Here is a 16,847-nt window from a genome sequence, read left to right as displayed (position 1 = left end):
TGCAAATCTCCAGATTTCTTTACATTTTATCAATATATGATACAGCACAGCAAGGTGCTGATTGGACGTTCCCCCTCTTCCCCAGATACTGAGCACTGTGAGCCCCAGAGAAACGCGTGCTGGAAGCCCATACCACAGGCAAAAAGAAAAGGGTTGGGGAAGGATGGGTTTCACGGTTGCACCTGATCCAACTGTGAAATTCCCCTGAAGAAAAACCAAAGATATGTTTGAAGGGCGTTTGCTTCCCCAGTTAGAGAGATCTGGTGCCTACGACCAACCACTGTTTGAGAGATTAAGCTGCCTCCTGTGAACAGAATGTGCCTTCTCTGGGGAAATGGTTTCCAGGCATCTTAAATAAGATCTAGGAAAATGCTTGCATCCTCATAGTTCCTGAGGGCCTGGGAGGGAAACGACCAGCTGTTGGAGAACTGAGTGTAGCAGTTAAGACAGCTACTTGGAGAAAATTTGTAGTATTACTAAGAACAATTCTGTGTGAGCACATAGGAGTGACTGTGTATTCATGTGAGGGTGTCTGGGTTAGAAGAAATGACTGTCACAGCTCTGGAGACAAAGAACACTCACTCTTCCAACAGTGAGATGAAAATTTTTGAGTCCTAAAGTGGACACTTGCTTTGAATAATGATCTGTTTTGACACCAACCATAGCCCTACCAACTGTAAATCCAGACAGCTACTGTCTTCCAGAAATTAAACCATACCCTGAGTGCATGGCAAAGCAGTTTGCTTACCTATAACAGTGGTGTTATCCACTCAAGATGGTGCCACTCGAGTGCCATAAATGATTTTGATGGAAAGCTCTGCCCTGCCATGCTTGTATACATTTGGAGAAACATAAACAGTGCATGTAGCCATGAAAGTGCTTTTCTCTTCTATGTGCACGTGAAAAGCTTTCAGATCCTCCAGGTCCTTTAGCAGAATTGCTTTCTCTTCTATTGCAGTGTTACATGGTGTGTTACATTGCACGGTACTCCAGAAGAAATTTGTACCTTTCTCTCTTTGTGGATGCTTCAGATTAAAAGTTTAGTATTAATGGTTTGGGATGAAAGACCACAATCATATAATCATAGAATGGTTAGGGTTGGAAGGGACCTCAAAGATCATCTAGTTCCAAACCCCCTGCCATGGGCAGGGACACCCTCCACTAGACCACCTTGCCCAAAGCCCCATCCAACCTGGTCTTAAACACTTCCAGGGACGGGGCATCCACAACCTCTCTGGGCAACCTGTTCCAGTGCCTCACCACCCTCACAGTAAAGAATTTCTTTCTAACATCTCATCTAAATCGACCCTCCTTCAGCTTGAACCCATTACCCCTTGTCCTGTCACTACACTCCCTCATAAACAGTCCCTCACCATCTTTCCTGTAGGCCCCCTTCAGGTACTGGTAAGCCCCAATTAGATCTCCCCGGAGCTGCCTTTTCTCCAGGCTGAACAATCCCAACTCTCTCAGCCTGTCCTCATAGGAGAGGTGCTCCAGCCCTCTGATCAGCTTCGTGGAGCAAGTCCAGAGGAGGGCCAACAGCTCCATGTCTCTCCTGTACTGGGGCCCCCAGAGCTGGACGCAGTACTCCAGGTGGGGTCTCACCAGAGCTGAGTAGAGGGGCAGGATCACCTCCCTCAACCTGCTGGTCACACCTCTTTTGATGCAGCCCAGGACACGGTTGGCTTTCTGGGCTGCAAGCACAACACTGCCGGCTCATGTTGAGCTTCTCATCAATCAATACCCCCAGGTCCTTCTCCTCAGGGCTGCTTTCAATCCATTCCTCGCCCAGCCTATAGTTGTGCTTGGGATTGCGCTGACCCACATGCAGGACCTCGCACTTGGCCTTGTTGAACTTCATGCGGTTCGCACAGGCCCACCTCTCCAGCCTGTTAAGGTCCCTCTGGATGGCATCCCTTCCCTCCAGCATGTCAACCACACCACACAGCTTGGTGTCGTTGGCAAACTTGCTGAGGGTGCACTTGATCCCACTGTCCATGTCACCAACAAAGATGTTGAACAGTGACAGCCCCAGTACTGACCCCTGAGGAACGCCACGTGTCACTGTTCTCCACTTGGACACTGAGCCATTGACCACAACTCTTTGAGTGCGACCATCCAGCCAATTCCTTATCCATCGAGTGGTCCACCCATCGAATCCATGTCTCTCCAATTTAGAGACAAGGATGTCGTGCAGGACAGTGTCAAATGCCTTGCACAAGTCCAGGTAGACGATGTCAGTTGCCCTCCCCTTGTCCACTGACACTGTAACCCCATCATAGAAGGCCACCAAATTTGTCAGGCACGATTTGCCCTTAGTGAAGCTGTGTTGGCTGTCACCAATCACCTCCTTATTTTCCATGTGCCTGAGCATAGTCTCCAGGAGGGTCTGCTCCATAATCTTGCCAGGCACGGAGGTGAGACTGATCGGCCTGTAGTTCCCTGGGTCTTCCTTTTTACCCTTCTTAAAAATGGGGGTTATGTTCCCCCTCTTCCAGTCGGCAGGAACTTCGCCAGGCTGCCAGGACTTCTCAAATATGGTGGAGAGTGGCCTGGCCACTTCATCCGCCAGTTCCCTCAAGACCCGCGGATGCATCTCATCAGGTCCCATGGACTTGTGCACCTTCAGGTTCCTTAGATATTCTCGAACCTGATCTTCTCCTACAGTGGGCAGTTCTGCATTCTCCCAGTCCCTGCCTTTGCCTTCTGTGACCTGGGCAGTGTGGCTCAAGCATTTGCCAGTGAAGACTGAGGCAAAGAAGTCATTGAGTACCTCAGCCTTCTCCATATCCTGGGTAACCAGGTCGCCTGTTTCATTCCGGAGGGGACCCACATTTTCCCTCGTCCTCCTCTTATCACTGACATACCTATAGAAGCTTTTCTTGTTGTCCTTGACATCCCTGGCCAGACTAATTTCTGTCAGGGCTTTGGCTTTCCTAACCTGATCCCTGGCTGCTCGGACAGTTTCTCCGTAATCTTCCCAGGCTACCTGCCCTTGCTTCCACCCTCTGTAGGCTTCCTTTTTTTGTTTGACTTTGCCCAGGAGCTCCTTGTTCATCCATGGGGGCCTCTTGGTGGTTTTGGTTGGCTTCCTCTTTGTTGGGATGCATTGCTCCTGAGCTTGGAGGAGGTGACCCTTGAATATTAGCCAGCTGTCTTGGGCCCCTCTTCCTTCCAGGGCTTTGTCCCATGGTACTCTACCAAGCAGATCCCTGAAGAGGCCAAAGTCTGCTCTGCTGAAGTCCAGGGTAGTGAGCTTGCTGTGTGCCCTCCTCGCTGCCCTGAGGATCCTGAATTCCACCATTTCGTGGTCACTACAGCCAAGGCTGCCCTTGAGTTTCGCGTCCCCTACCAGGCCCTCCTTATTGGTGAGAATAAGGTCCAGCATGGCACCTCTCCTCGTGGGTTCCTCTATCACTTGGAGGAGAAAGTTGTCATCGACACATTCCAGGAACTTCCTGGATTGCTCGTGCCCTGCTGTGTTGTCCCTCCAGCAGATGTCAGGGTGGTTGAAGTCCCCCATAAGGGCCAGGGCTTGTGAACATGAGGCTGCTCCTGTCTGCCTATAGAGGGCTTCATCTGCTCAGTCTCCCTGGTCAGGTGGTCTGTAGCAGACCCCCACTATGATGTCCCCTGCCCCAGCCCTCCCTTTAATCCTGACCCATAAGCTCTCTTGGTCAGCTCTTCCTCCATCCCCAGGTGGAGCTCCATGCACTCCAGCTGGTCATTGATGTAGAGGGTGACACCCCCTCCTCCCCTGCCCTGCCTGTCCTTCCTAAAGAGCCTGTACCCTTCCATCCCAACACTCCAGTCATAGGAGCTATCCCACCACATCTCCGCAATGCCAATAATGTCATAGCCTTGCAGGCACACATGCATCTCCAGCTCCTCTTGTTTGTTCCCCATGCTCAATGCGTTCGCGTAGAGGCATTTCAGTTGTGCTCCCAATGAGGCTGACTTATTGGCTGGGGTGCCTGGGATTCTTTTGATGTATCTTCCCAGTGTTACCCCGTTGGTTCCTGTTGCATCCGGAGTCTGCGGCTCATCTCCTCTAGGCTTCGAGCGTGCTGTAGTGCATCCAGCACGTCTCTCAGCGGTAGGCCGAGGGCCTTCACCAGTGCCCCGTCCCTCCAACCCGGGCACATCATCCCACAACATGTTGCTGGCAAGCCTGATGTTATCCCCCTCCCCCTTTGAGCCTAGTTTAAAGCTCTGTCGATGAGCCCAGCTAGTTCCTGGGCAAAGATCCTCTTCCCCCTTAGAGAGATGAATCCCATCAGGGTTCATCAGGCCCGGTGCCGTGTAGGCCACCCCATTGTCAAAGAACCCAAAGTTGTGGCATTGACACCAGCCATGGAGCCATGCATTTATGGACTGCATCCACCTGTTCCACCCACCATTGCTGCCCTTAACTGGAAGGAGGGAGGAGAATATTACCTGCGCTCCCGAATCCTTCAGTGACTGCCCTAAGAGCCTGAAGTCCCTTTTGATCGCTTTCGTGGTGCATGCCTCTGCTTCATCCCCACCCACATGGAGGAGCAGCAGTGGGTAATAGTCAGAGGGCTGTACCAGGCTGGGGAGTTTCCTAGCAATGTCCTTGACATGGGCCCTGGGGAGGCAGCAGACTTCTCTGAGAGGAGGGCCTGCCCTGCGTATCGGGCCCTCTGTACCCTTCAGATGGGAGTCCCCTATGACTATAACTCTCCTTTTCTTCTTCTTTGGTAATTCAAACCAGCTTCTTCCAAATGCTTCATTTCTAGCGTTCAAAGAAAGCGTAGTATTTTTTGAGGAACTGTAAGAAAAGAAGGGATGTGTTTGTTGTTAGATGCGCACTAAATTAAAAAGAGTAAGACATGAACACTAATTGTTCTCTCTCTTGCATGAGCTACATACAGTCAGCATTATGCATGCTATCAGGAGGGGCTTGGGATGCTACATGGCTTGCTTCTCCCTTGCCTCTGTCCAGGCAGGCGATGCTGTGCCAGAAAGATCTCTGCTGCTGTGGAGACATGGCAGGAGGCTGGAGGCTGCCCTCTGCATCGCAGGGCAGCTTTGTCCCTTCTTTGCCAGCTATGGGCAGATGATGCCCTCCCTCTCCAGCTGCAGGAGTGCTGGGAAGCCAGTGGTGGGAGCTGCAGCCAGCTTCTGGGCAGTGTTGAGCAGCCGTGCACCAAGGAGAACAGCTATGTGAGAAGTGAGCTGCATTTACACAGTGCAAATGGTTGCCTAAATAAGCTTGAGTTAGCTTTTATTCTTTCAACTCATAAATACGAGTTGGTTCCTCACTTCACAAAGGTTTAGATACTATACTGTGATAGTGCATAAAAATATTTTGTTGCTTTATTGCTTAAAACATGCAATTAAATTCTCTCGATTGAAGATCTGCAATTATTTAAATAATGTTTAGTCCACCGCTGTTGTCAGATATGTGACTGTACAGCCAGCCAGCCTCCAAAGTTTCTTCCACATGAATTTATTCGTGAAAGGGTTATTTAGAGGCATAAGCTTGTCACTGTTTCTTTTTAGTAATGAAGAAACCGTATCATCAAGCAGTTGGGAGTTACCACTTTGAAGTTCTACTGATGACGCAAGTGCCTCAGGCTTGAGCAGGATGATGTGTATTAGCCACTTTGAGGCAAACTGCATCTTTTCAGTTAGTCCTGTGTGGCCGTATATGAATGCATTGCATCTAATCCCAGCGCTATTTTTTCCCCTATTTCATAACTACTATGGTGCAATTTTTTTTTTTATAAATAATAACTGAAAAAAGCTCTGTGCATATTAGATACACCCCTGGCTTTATCCTGAGGAGCCCAAGGGACATCTGAAACATTTAGGACAGGTCTAGACTGAAAGACAAGCTACAACACAAAGCATGTATAAGCTGGCAGAGATCAAATGAGTATTATACTGACTGGTGATCCCTGGCCCTCCGTGAGGCTGGTGCCGTGTGGGCAGTTGGGAGCCGCAGGATCCAGCCTGAATCCAGCCAGCGCAGGTCTGTGATGCCATGTAACAGCACAGATGGCTTAGCAATCTCCAGCCTGCCTGCAGCCACCAAAGTACCAAATGAAAACGTTGCTTTTAAGCAAATGGGAACAAAAGCATGTGAGCGTTGCTTTTGGGAGCAGTGGCTAAAGATCACAATAGCGGTAAGGAGTATTCCAGTGCTGGCTGTAGTCGCTCATCCCTCCTATTAGCCTTAGAATAAAAGCATTGGCAAAAATAACTTTCAATTTAGAAATTGTAATACAATCAAAATAGAAATCTTGATGCTTGAAACCACTTACATGGTTTATAGTGCTTAATGTACAGGAAAGCAATCAGTCCAACCAAAAGGCAGGCAGCTGTTAATCCAAAGACTGAGCCAACTAAAATACAACTTGGGAGCTGTAAATAATTAATAGATAAATTAATGAAGACTATTCTGATACTGTAATTACCTGGAGATTGAACTAAATCTACTCATCAGGGCAGATGACTGGCTGGTTATTTTTCTTGTCTGAGTAGACAGTAGAAAGTTAAAATACAGCTACTTATTTAGACTATGAATAGCATATGTGATTTAATAAGTTCTTGATGACTTTATGATACTCGGTGAACACAAATGAGTGAACGCTTACAGTACTTAATCTTCCTCTTTCCTTGCTAAAAATTAAAATGCATAGAAGCAGTGTTTCGACTAAGAATTAGAAAACTATTGTAGCTGAGAATGAGCCATGGCTATATGTGTCATAAGCAGCATAACATTGAACACAGATAATTAAGCCAGAGATACAAGGAAACTCTGATCAAAAACTAAGGCATGGCTTGAAGACAACACCCTATTCCTTAATCCCAGTTCTCATATTTAACATGACCATTTTTATCAGTTTGCTTGGCTAGTCATTTGTGATTGTGCTTCCCTGGGAGCTTCAGAGACTGAATGAATTACATCCCTAAGCTGGCTCCGATATATGCAATTTTTACCTTTAGAGTTCCTGGGGGAAAAAAGCTAATATAAAACAATTTACCAACTATCTCCAAAGAAGCTGTTCCTTGAGCAGCATCAGGAGTGACAATAAGTTGGCATCTGTATGATCTTGCTTCCTCCAGGTGTATTTCTGGCAGAAATAGTGCAGTATTGCGTTTTTCTTTTTATCTCACTGTCTAACATGTAGTATCCTACTCTAGGATGACTGTGGTTTCCAGCTATAAATGTAAACAGCATCTTTTCCTGGTCAGTGTCTTGGGTTTTTAAGTACCAAGTGATTCTCATATTGTTGCTATCCAGTTGTGGTCAAGCATGATACAGAGGTGTCTGTTTTCAGGAAAAGTATCATTAGTTTAGTGCTCATTTGTACTTTCAGGGTTTCTTCCCAAAGGAAACAGCATAATGTAAGAAATGCATCCTTGTGAAAGAAAGAAAAAAGCTCTTTTGAATTTTAGCAGTTGTTGCTTGCCTTTTGAGGGATCATTCACTTTTCAACATCCTGTTTTATTATGCCACCACTGTTTCTTAATTAGCTTTTAAAAGTGCTCGGTAATCCTTGTCTTAGGCTCCCTCTAGTGAAGAAACAGTATGCAACTGTATGTGCTGATCATGTGAAAAATTGCTGTGTTATAACAGATGTTGCATCACTTCTCCGTGGTACTAAATGCACTAGCAAGGTCTGCACAGCCTGTAGAATAGACGTGGGCTAACTCATTACTACTGAAGTATCTAGTGTGTCTCTGTGATTGTGGAAATTCCCATACATACACATTTGCATAGGACTCTACTCCATGGCTGAATAACTCATCATCTCCTCCTAGGTGGGCTCTGAATTCATGCAGTGGGGTAGCTTGGTATGATGTACAGTGGAGGTGGAGGGCTGCCTGAATAGCAGTCGCTGGGCAGTCATTCAGACTAACAGCTTCTTGAATTGATGGAAAAGGTGCAAAGAATGGAGAGGTCAGCTTTGCAGTGCTGCTCTATCCCTGCATTTGTCACTGAAAAATACACCAGGTTTAGAAACCTGAGTAGCTCTGAAAAAAAAATTAAAAAAAAAAAAATCTATTTCCCTCACTGATACTGTACTTTACTACACAAGCAAGTATGCAGGCTGTTATTTGGCATAGTATTGGATAGTATAAATATAAAAAGTGTTACTATTGGATACAAAGTGATTCTGGCAAGTATAGCTTTTAAGGCATTAGAAATGTAGATGGTTTTGATATTTGCTGTCTGTGGATGCGTAAATAATAGGACTCAAGCCAGTTCCCTATTTTCCATTCTGTAAAAACAAATAAATAAAATCTCATTTTTAGAAATTTAACTAAACTGCAGTGAGTGTTGCTATGTTTTCAGATGGTACTCTTGTTTCACTACCTTGGTACAGCTACCTCTTAATTTCAGTAAGGAACACATATTCGAGGACGTAAACAAAGTACTTCTTGGGCCAACCTCAGTGACAGCTCCTGGCATCTGCTACCTGCTTTTGCATAAATTGCAAAGGACAATTTGCAGCTCAGAGCTTCACTTCTTCACAAAATGCCACCACACATCAAAATTTGCTTAATTAAGATACACTTACAAAATGGAAAAGTCTAATGTGGCTGGATACGGCATCATGTCCTGTGGGTCTTTCCAAGAGACACATGGCCACAGCCATTCTGACATCCTGAAATGGCTGACACCTGGCTTTGAGGGCAAAATCTGTAAGCAAAGAGAAAGCAACCTATAGCAAAATCTGCCACTGAACCTGTGGGGGCTTCCCCTTCTCTGGGATTTCTGGTTTGCATTTGAACAAGTCAAAGCAGTGTGTGGTGTTGTCAAGAGTCTGTCATGCTGTTACAGGAGCATTTTAATTAGTTGGTTTTGTATTTTTCTGAATATAGAAAATTGATCATCCAAGTACCTAATTAGTGAATAGCTATTGCAGTGAGGCAGCTGGTGTCAATGAAGAACACAAGACACTTGTATCTTTTTATAAATTCCTTTTCACATCTTTTCAGAAAGCAAAAGGTGAAGGGCAAACAGGAAGTGCCTCTAAGAAGAAATACCAAGTTGTGCATATAGATCAGATCTAAACCCGCCTCTTTCCCACCTGCTTAAAATAAAACACTAGGCATCTGTCACTGCACTGAGTTTCAGTTTAATCCAGTTAAAAACTAATCTATACAAAGTACAGAGCGGGGCTTTTTTTTTCTACATATATTGCACTGGAGGATATGAATTTGTACAACATCAATGAAATCTTATCCCTTCATCCTCCTATCGAAATCCCAGCCAAGTACAAAACCATATCTCTGCATCTTTGTCTTGGAACTGGTGTCTGTATGAAGTTACATTCAGTTTTCTTGTAATCACCTCCTAAATGAAAAGCAGAGTACAGGTGAAAGCACTGGTGCTCGTGATATTCCAGTTCCTTATTTATCTGTGATCATAGCTTTCTACTTCCTCACTTAGCTATAAGCTTAGTTTCATAATTTTTTTTTTCAACTTTAAAAAGCTCCTGAGAAATCAGTACCATGGTAGAAACATGCTTTTAGTGGCTAATACTTTTAGTCTCTTTTATGGAAGCGAACCCAATTAAAAGAAGACATCAGCATTGAAAACAACACACACATTAAAAAGCAACAACTCTGCTAAACATTTCACATGGAAGCATGACTTCAGCACATTGCATAACCTCTAAGGCAGATGTTCCTTGTAGTCAGATAACTCTTATTTAAACTACACTTCAGAACTGATCCACAAAAATAGTTTGGTGACTCTATTACGCTCAGACGGAGACCTCTTTTAGCCTGGGCTGGAAGAACGATACCCTTCCTCTACGGAGGAGGAGGAGAAGGACAGTATTGGGTGAACATTGTCTGTTGATAGACCAGACCTGATGGACCACCTTTTGAAAGAACATCCACTCAGTCCTTGCTATCTTTGTGGCCATGTGACACAGGTAGCCATGCATATGAGACCTTTGAATTGGGTGGACGAGCATGAAGCTGTAATTTGGCCTCTCGTCTCAAAAACATTTAGGCAACAAACTTAAAAGACATGTTCAGTAGGAATTCGGTAACTTAAGCATAATTGAAGACTGAGGCTCTGACTTCCAATAATTTAGGGCAAATAATTGTCAGTTTGACTAAACCTTGATTATTGTTAGAAATAAACCTGATCACCAATTCTAAGGTTTAAAAAACTCCGTTTCCACTTCTAAAAATGAACAGAAAGTCTGTAGTATATTACTAAACTGCAAGCCTACTAATTAAATTAACAGTGACAAGAACAACATTTAGGTATCGGATGAAGGTAAAATGTGCACCGTTTTACACTGAAAGCACCTCAGTGGCTAGTTGAAATGCAAAACGAGGAACTTTTGCTAATGCTAATTCATGATGAAACAAGTGAAAACTCTGGCTTCCCACAAGTGGCTCAGAGTCACCACTGACACTCATACACTGTGGCGTGCAGAAGCTGAGTTCAGCACCCAAGTTAAAACAGTTCTTTACAAAACTCTGGATGTTTCAAAGTAAATGGGGTAAGAGGGGATATAATGCCTATCTCCAACAGCAGTGAGAGTGAGGATCTTACAATTAAAATGTAGGAGGTTGCACTGAAACCAAAGCTTGAGTATTACATTACAAAGCATGTCATTACATATAATGACATTTGTTAGGAGGCAGATGTAGCCTGAAAGAATGATTTGTTTGGTAAAAATACCTTCAAACGAAAGGTTTCAGTCCTTGATTCTCTACAAATATCTGTGGTTGTATCATTTGTCCTCTCTAAACTTTCATGTGGGATAGGAAGAACACAAAAAAATTTCCCCTCACCTTTTCCACAACATTTGAATAATTCCCCCTCTGTTTCCCTCCTTGCTCAGTTACCCATTATCAGGCCAGAAGCCCAAAGCCAGGGCTGTGCACTGAGAAACTCCGTTAGTCTGGATGTAGTTGTAACTACGTCTGGGCCTCTTAGCAAACAGATGAAGTTGTTGAAAGGTATTTTAGTCTCCTGACAAATACGTAATCAAACTGGTTAGACTTGCATGGAAATGACAAACAGTGGAGATGCTTGTTTTGGAAACTAAATTAAAATGTTAACCACTCGCATAGAGAACAAAAAGAAACAAACAAACAAAAAGGTAAAAGAAGTCCAATTGTGTGAGTAGTATAAATGGAGGAAATGTGACATGACAACTAACAAGATGAAACAGATAAGGAAACCTAATCTCTTCCAGCAGTGAGTTCTATTATATTGTGTGGAGAACAAGCAAGCACTCAGTCCTGATAAAAGAAGCCTTAAATGTGAAAGGATATGCCCAGCTTCTATCAAAGTTCTGCAGAGTGAGAAACTTCTCAAATGTCAATACAAAATGTTAGTAATTGCCTCCTGTCTTTTTGTCTTTTTGGAGTTTGCCTAAAATATTCAAGTCTTATGCTGAAAGGAACATCCTTCCAAAACAGAGGCTTGCCTCTGTTTCTTTGCTCAAAACCCAAATGATCTCCTTTAGTGACACTGTCAGCAGTTAGCCACAGAACAGGAAGGAAATGTAAAGGATGCTTGCCAAGGTGTATGTGTATCAGTTCAAAGCCAGCGTTGTACAATCAGAATAATCCCTGTTTAAAAAAACAACAAACAAACCCCCTACAAAAACCCAAGCAAACAAAAAAAACCCCCACCCCAAACAGGGTTTATGCTTTAGGATACTTTCAGTCTGAAATGAATGACAAGCAAGGACAATCACAGAACTTTTCGACATTATAGTAAAACCCACAGGAAAATTAACTTATTTTTGTAAAATCTTGGCTTACAATATTAGGGACCTATCCTGGTTCAATACCTAAATAATACGATCAAGTAGCACCCCTGTCTTAGGACACTTCATAAACTTCCACCAACTGCTGAAAGACTAATAAGAGTTAATAGTGAGACTCTTAACAAGTCAAAGATTCATATCTGAGAAGAGCTTTCTGAAGCACGTGGTGCATTTTGAAAAATCTGGTATTATCATAGGAGGTAGGATAATTTGCACAGAAAAAGACAATGAGTCTTGTTCTGTTTTGCACAATATTTCCATCAACACAAAAAGCTTACTTAATAACATGCAAAATTTTGAGATTAGCTGGCACCTGATGAAAGTAATGGGCAAAAGTACTGTCCCAAGAGCCAGTTGAGTATTCAACTGCTACGCAGAATTAATCTCAACAAGGAGGACGGTTCAGATCAGTACACCAGAAGTACAGTATTCCTTTTGAAGGCTTACAGTGAAATTCTTAGGCTACTGTAAACATGAAAAATATTCACTGTTCCACATAATTCTTTGCTGTGTTTAGATTTTTAGAAAGTGCAAATTTTTCTGTAATTAAGGATTAGAAGTTTGATTTTTATTTGGTCTCAAAGAAGAAAGGGTTTGGTAGTGCTGGAAACGGTAGGCCTTATCTATGGTCTGCATTTCCCCACATTTTGCTTATCAGCATTTCCGGAAAGAGTTTCTACATAAAACTAGACCTAAATTGGCATTCAGGCCAGTTCCCTACTCCTCTCTGAGGTGATTCCAGTTTGTGCCTAAACACAGAATGGCAGACGTCTCCTCCCTTTTTTTAAGAGAAGAGTTCAACAGCTCAGTCCCCTGGCCATAAAAACCTTTTAGTATGAATAGTTTCCTTAATTCCTCCTCCATTGTAGCCTCAAAATTATCCCCTTGTTGTGTTTCTTAGTGATGCATTGGAGAGAAAATTAGTTTAATTTCTGATTCAAATCTGACTGATACTTCATCTCTAACACTCTCATGATTTTACAGTCTGGGGAAGAAAGTGGAGAGTTCATGTTTCACTCTGATTTCCTGCCCACCCCCCACCCCCCTCCCCTTTTAATAAAGATGCTATAAAGTTGAGGCACAAGTGGTTAAGGGTGAACTTGATCAGTTCTAGCAGCTGGTTCCTGGACATGTCCTGGTGGTAAAGGCTGATCACCTCCCGCAGGATGTTTTGGTGCATCTCCAACTTTGTGTTCCCCAGCTGTAAAACAAGAATAAAATCATTTGTAACTTCTTAATGAAATTGACCTCAAATGTAAAAAGTCTGGACAGGAAAGTTTCTAGTGTAGGGACAATCAAACAAAACCTTTTTTTTTTTTTTTTTTTTGTAAGTAGAATCAAGAATTTTGTATTACAATGACACTATCTTCTTCTGAGGGTGTTGAAGCAATTGGTCGCTCATACTGTCTAAAACTAACTTGTCATGTCATATTGTACCCAACTGCTGGTAAATTGGCCACAGAGGCTAGACTTGTTGAAAGTATTTAAATGCTTTGATTTGTTCTGCAGTTGAAGACTGCTAATGCAGCCATTAAACATCAGGCAGACCTGGTCATTTGTATGTCCCTATTATTCTCTGGATGCTCAGAAATCCTAGATATTATAGATATCAATATTTTTAGACTGATAGGTATGGCACAATCCTCCTCTGCCCATTTGATACCTTGAGTTAGAACTCTGTTTTTTTACTATGGATTTGAAAGCACTGAGATTTCAGGAAAACTTTAGAAGAGTTCCATACTTCCCTCTTAAAGACAGTTTAGTAAAACTCTCTACAGAGATCATTAAAACCACATTATATTAACAGTTTCAACAGAAAATATAGTTTTAATGACTTTTATATTGGAGATCATATTTTAAAATTTGTGTATCTACACAGAAAAATACATACGGGGTTGGAATTTCAGTTCTCCAGCTGGTCCTGCAGGAGGATTTCCTTGCTGTAGTTTCTTTTGTTCCATCTGTTTTACGACCTGGTGAAAAATAAAATACCACAGTTGAAAAACTTAAATCTATCAACTTTCTCTGATGTGACATAAATGAATACACTGAAAACAAATTTTTCAGTCATAATGTAAAGTCTTCGATAATGGGTATACTACTGAGTTGAGATGCTTGTGTTGTTTGCTATAATCCTCAATACTAAATTATGTTTTGCTGTAGTACCATCAGAATTCAGCTGGGACTGACATAAAAAATTAAGGTAAAGAATGCTCTAGAGTTGGGGATTGTCACACATATAAGGACACAGAAAAGGAAAAAAAAAAAAATCTGTTCTCTTAAGTGTACCTGCTGAAGCTCTTGTTTCTGAGCCTGAAGCTGGTCGTGCTGCCTCTGTAGCTCTTCCTTCTGCTTCTGAAGATCTTCTGCCTTCTTTCTAAGTTCATCTTCCTGCTGCGAAATATGACTTTCAAACTCTTTCAGCTCATCCTCAGTGAAAAGCTGCTGTTGATCTAGTGTCTGCAAGAAAATAGATACAAACGTGAATACTTAGGCAGGAATGCATACATATTTTTATTATCTTCCCACTGAAATTATTATTAGCTGAATTGTACAGTTCACTAAACAACCCTCAGAATTTTCATCAAAATCACTCACTGTAAGAAACAGAAAAATAGCCATTTCTCAGCTACTTTCTCAGCAAAATTCTACCACAGATTTAGAGGTAGCAGAAAAAATTCCTCTTGCTTCCAGCTGAGCTCTTATCTTCCCTTCAAAGTGATTCATAAACAAAATGTCCATTTTCTGTTTGAAAAGCATGTGGGAAAAGCTCTTCTAGAATCCACAGGGTGGCGCAAGACCTTTTCTGTTTGTGTGTGGACCATAAAGATTACATCTGCATTACATTGTCTGCTACATTTTGTACATTACATTCAGCTAAGATGCTTAATCACACACACAGCAAAACAGAACTGAAAAAAAGCAAAGGTCAGAGACATGCCACTTGGTTGCCTGGTGAGATTGATGGTAATAGTACAGTATGTTGCACTTGGAACACATTCTCATTACCTCCCAGCTATCTGGCTCCAAAAATTCTTTTTTCTCTGTAGCTCGCAGGAACTCTTCCAAAGTCACTAGCCGGTCCTTGTTGATGTCAACCTATTTGAAGCAAAAAATTAAAATCAACCTAAATGATGGGCTTTGGTGGAGCTAATGTTTAATTTCATTATGCAAATATCTTCAAATATAACCATTTTATTTTTAAACTGTCCCATTTTCAAGGGAGTGCCTGCAACATCTTCTGAAAACTTCTCTCACAAGCTTATACAGCTTAACAAAAATGGAAACAAAAAGTAAATCCTCACATTTTACTTCAAAATTCATTGGCTTTATTGGAAACATTATTTGTGGTCACAGCCCCGACGCTAATAGTAGCATGCATGATTTTTTCTGAGAAAAATGTTTTATAGCTTTCCCGTAATAATTTTGTAACTGTGAGTCAGAGTAATCTCTACTATTGGATGGGGAGGTTTTAAACCATCAAAAAAACCCCAACTCAATTGTGTCAGAATACTTTAAGGGGAAGGGAGGAAATGCTTCCCTTTATGACTAATAGAAGACCAGGCTTGCTTCATTCCTCAAGCTTAAGGAATATAGTTGAATACAGAAAAGATACGAGTGAAAAACATGGTGGTTCGAAACATCCTCTTCCCTTTCCTCTGTATCCTGACCCGAAAACCTATCAGAACTAGTAAAGGCATTCACTTTCATATGTGATGCCTTGAGCCCTGAGGTCTCTTCTGAAGGAACAAAGGTGAGCTACATTAAAGAAGATAATGCTCTACTCCCTCTTCTCACACCCAAATCTTACCTATTTGCCAACTGCAAAAGCACATTTAGGGTCTTCCCTGTTTCACAGGGAATTTCTATTGAATCTCAGTACCTGCAAAAGATGGAGGCTACAGCACAATTCCTTCTCTGGAATTTCTTAAATAAAAAATAGTCAGCAGGCATTTACATCCAAATATGGGGACAGGGTTTGAGAACTGTAACTTTATGTGAATCCAAGCACAAACAGCATTCAGTGTGACAGGTTGTTCCTTTCTGCTGTATTTGGACAACCTTTCATATTAGGAGGACTGTATTTCTTGAGCATAGAAGGAAATCAGCAGGTCTACTGAGCATCACTCCCCACCTCATTCATTACATGTTCTCTCATTCTCAGCCTTTCTTCTTCCATTTCAACCATGTCATCCTCTTCATTTTTGGGATCATAAACTTTTTCTAGCTGAAATTCAAAATTGGCAAATGTTAGTTTGGAGAAAGGGCTGCTTATTCAAATGACAGAGTGTATTTGGAACAGTAGCCCGAGATGTTGCTAAAAACATGAGTTCACCATTTTTCCAGTAGAGTTGGAGTACGTGTGTGCAATTCTCTTTTAGCATAGTATTTAAGCAACAAGTGAGCCTTTCATTGCAAAGAATGAAGTTTTCAGTTAATTCATGTGGTCTGCTGTAATTCAAAGCTGTGGACATTACAGTAAAATTGACCTTGGCACGCACAGTCTGATCCTACATTTGATTCAAAGCAGGCAGAGTTTCCATGTGGTTTCTGGAACGGGAGAGAGTAGCTTTTTTACCAGAGCATGCAGCTGACTCTGTAAGTGTTCGGGATATCACAAGACAAATTGAGTGCTTAATTTAATGGTCCACTTCTCTTCTTGCACAATGTCTTTCTGGTAAGTTTATGCTTATTTGCTTCTACTTAGCTTTCTTAGTCATTTAGCTTCACTTGCTTAGCCATAGGTGATTTTAAGGCCCTAGACTATTTGTTTTTGAACTATAAAGCTGCAAAATGGTGGGACATATCTATCAAAAAGACTGTCACACATCTTTAGTGTATTAGAGGAAATTATGACAAAGTATTGTTAGAAATCTGCATTTGCAAATTTAATTTCTTCAAAAATGTACAGTAGTTTGAATTTATAAGCTTCTATATACACTGTATAGAACATTTCCTCCCTTACTCATGAAATCTAGAAAAAATTGTAAGACTAGGTATTGACAGCCACAGGACTGGATCTTTGAATGGCAAGTTTAAGGGTTTTTTCTGCTATACCAAAAC

General features: G+C 42.2%; 1 protein-coding gene across 1 annotated transcript in view; it reads right to left on the bottom strand.

Annotated features, from left to right (window-relative positions):
• Window positions 1-9,096: 9,096 nt before the first annotated feature.
• The window catches only part of NUCB2 (nucleobindin 2), a 31,001-nt gene continuing 23,250 nt past the window's right edge, over window positions 9,097-16,847 (bottom strand). The window contains exons 9-13 of the mRNA XM_054827825.1: window positions 15,919-16,011; window positions 14,793-14,882; window positions 14,073-14,243; window positions 13,675-13,756; window positions 9,097-12,984 (exon numbers count right to left, since the gene is read on the bottom strand). Coding sequence (XP_054683800.1) covers window positions 12,872-12,984; window positions 13,675-13,756; window positions 14,073-14,243; window positions 14,793-14,882; window positions 15,919-16,011 — 549 coding nt within the window. The 3' untranslated portion in view covers window positions 9,097-12,871. The remainder of the gene's footprint in view (window positions 12,985-13,674; window positions 13,757-14,072; window positions 14,244-14,792; window positions 14,883-15,918; window positions 16,012-16,847) is intronic.

The sequence above is a fragment of the Grus americana genome, chromosome 5 (genome assembly GCF_028858705.1).
Source record: "Grus americana isolate bGruAme1 chromosome 5, bGruAme1.mat, whole genome shotgun sequence".
NCBI lineage: Eukaryota > Metazoa > Chordata > Aves > Gruiformes > Gruidae > Grus > Grus americana.
Note: the sequence above shows the minus strand (reverse complement) of the source record. Positions and strands in the feature narration are given on the sequence as shown.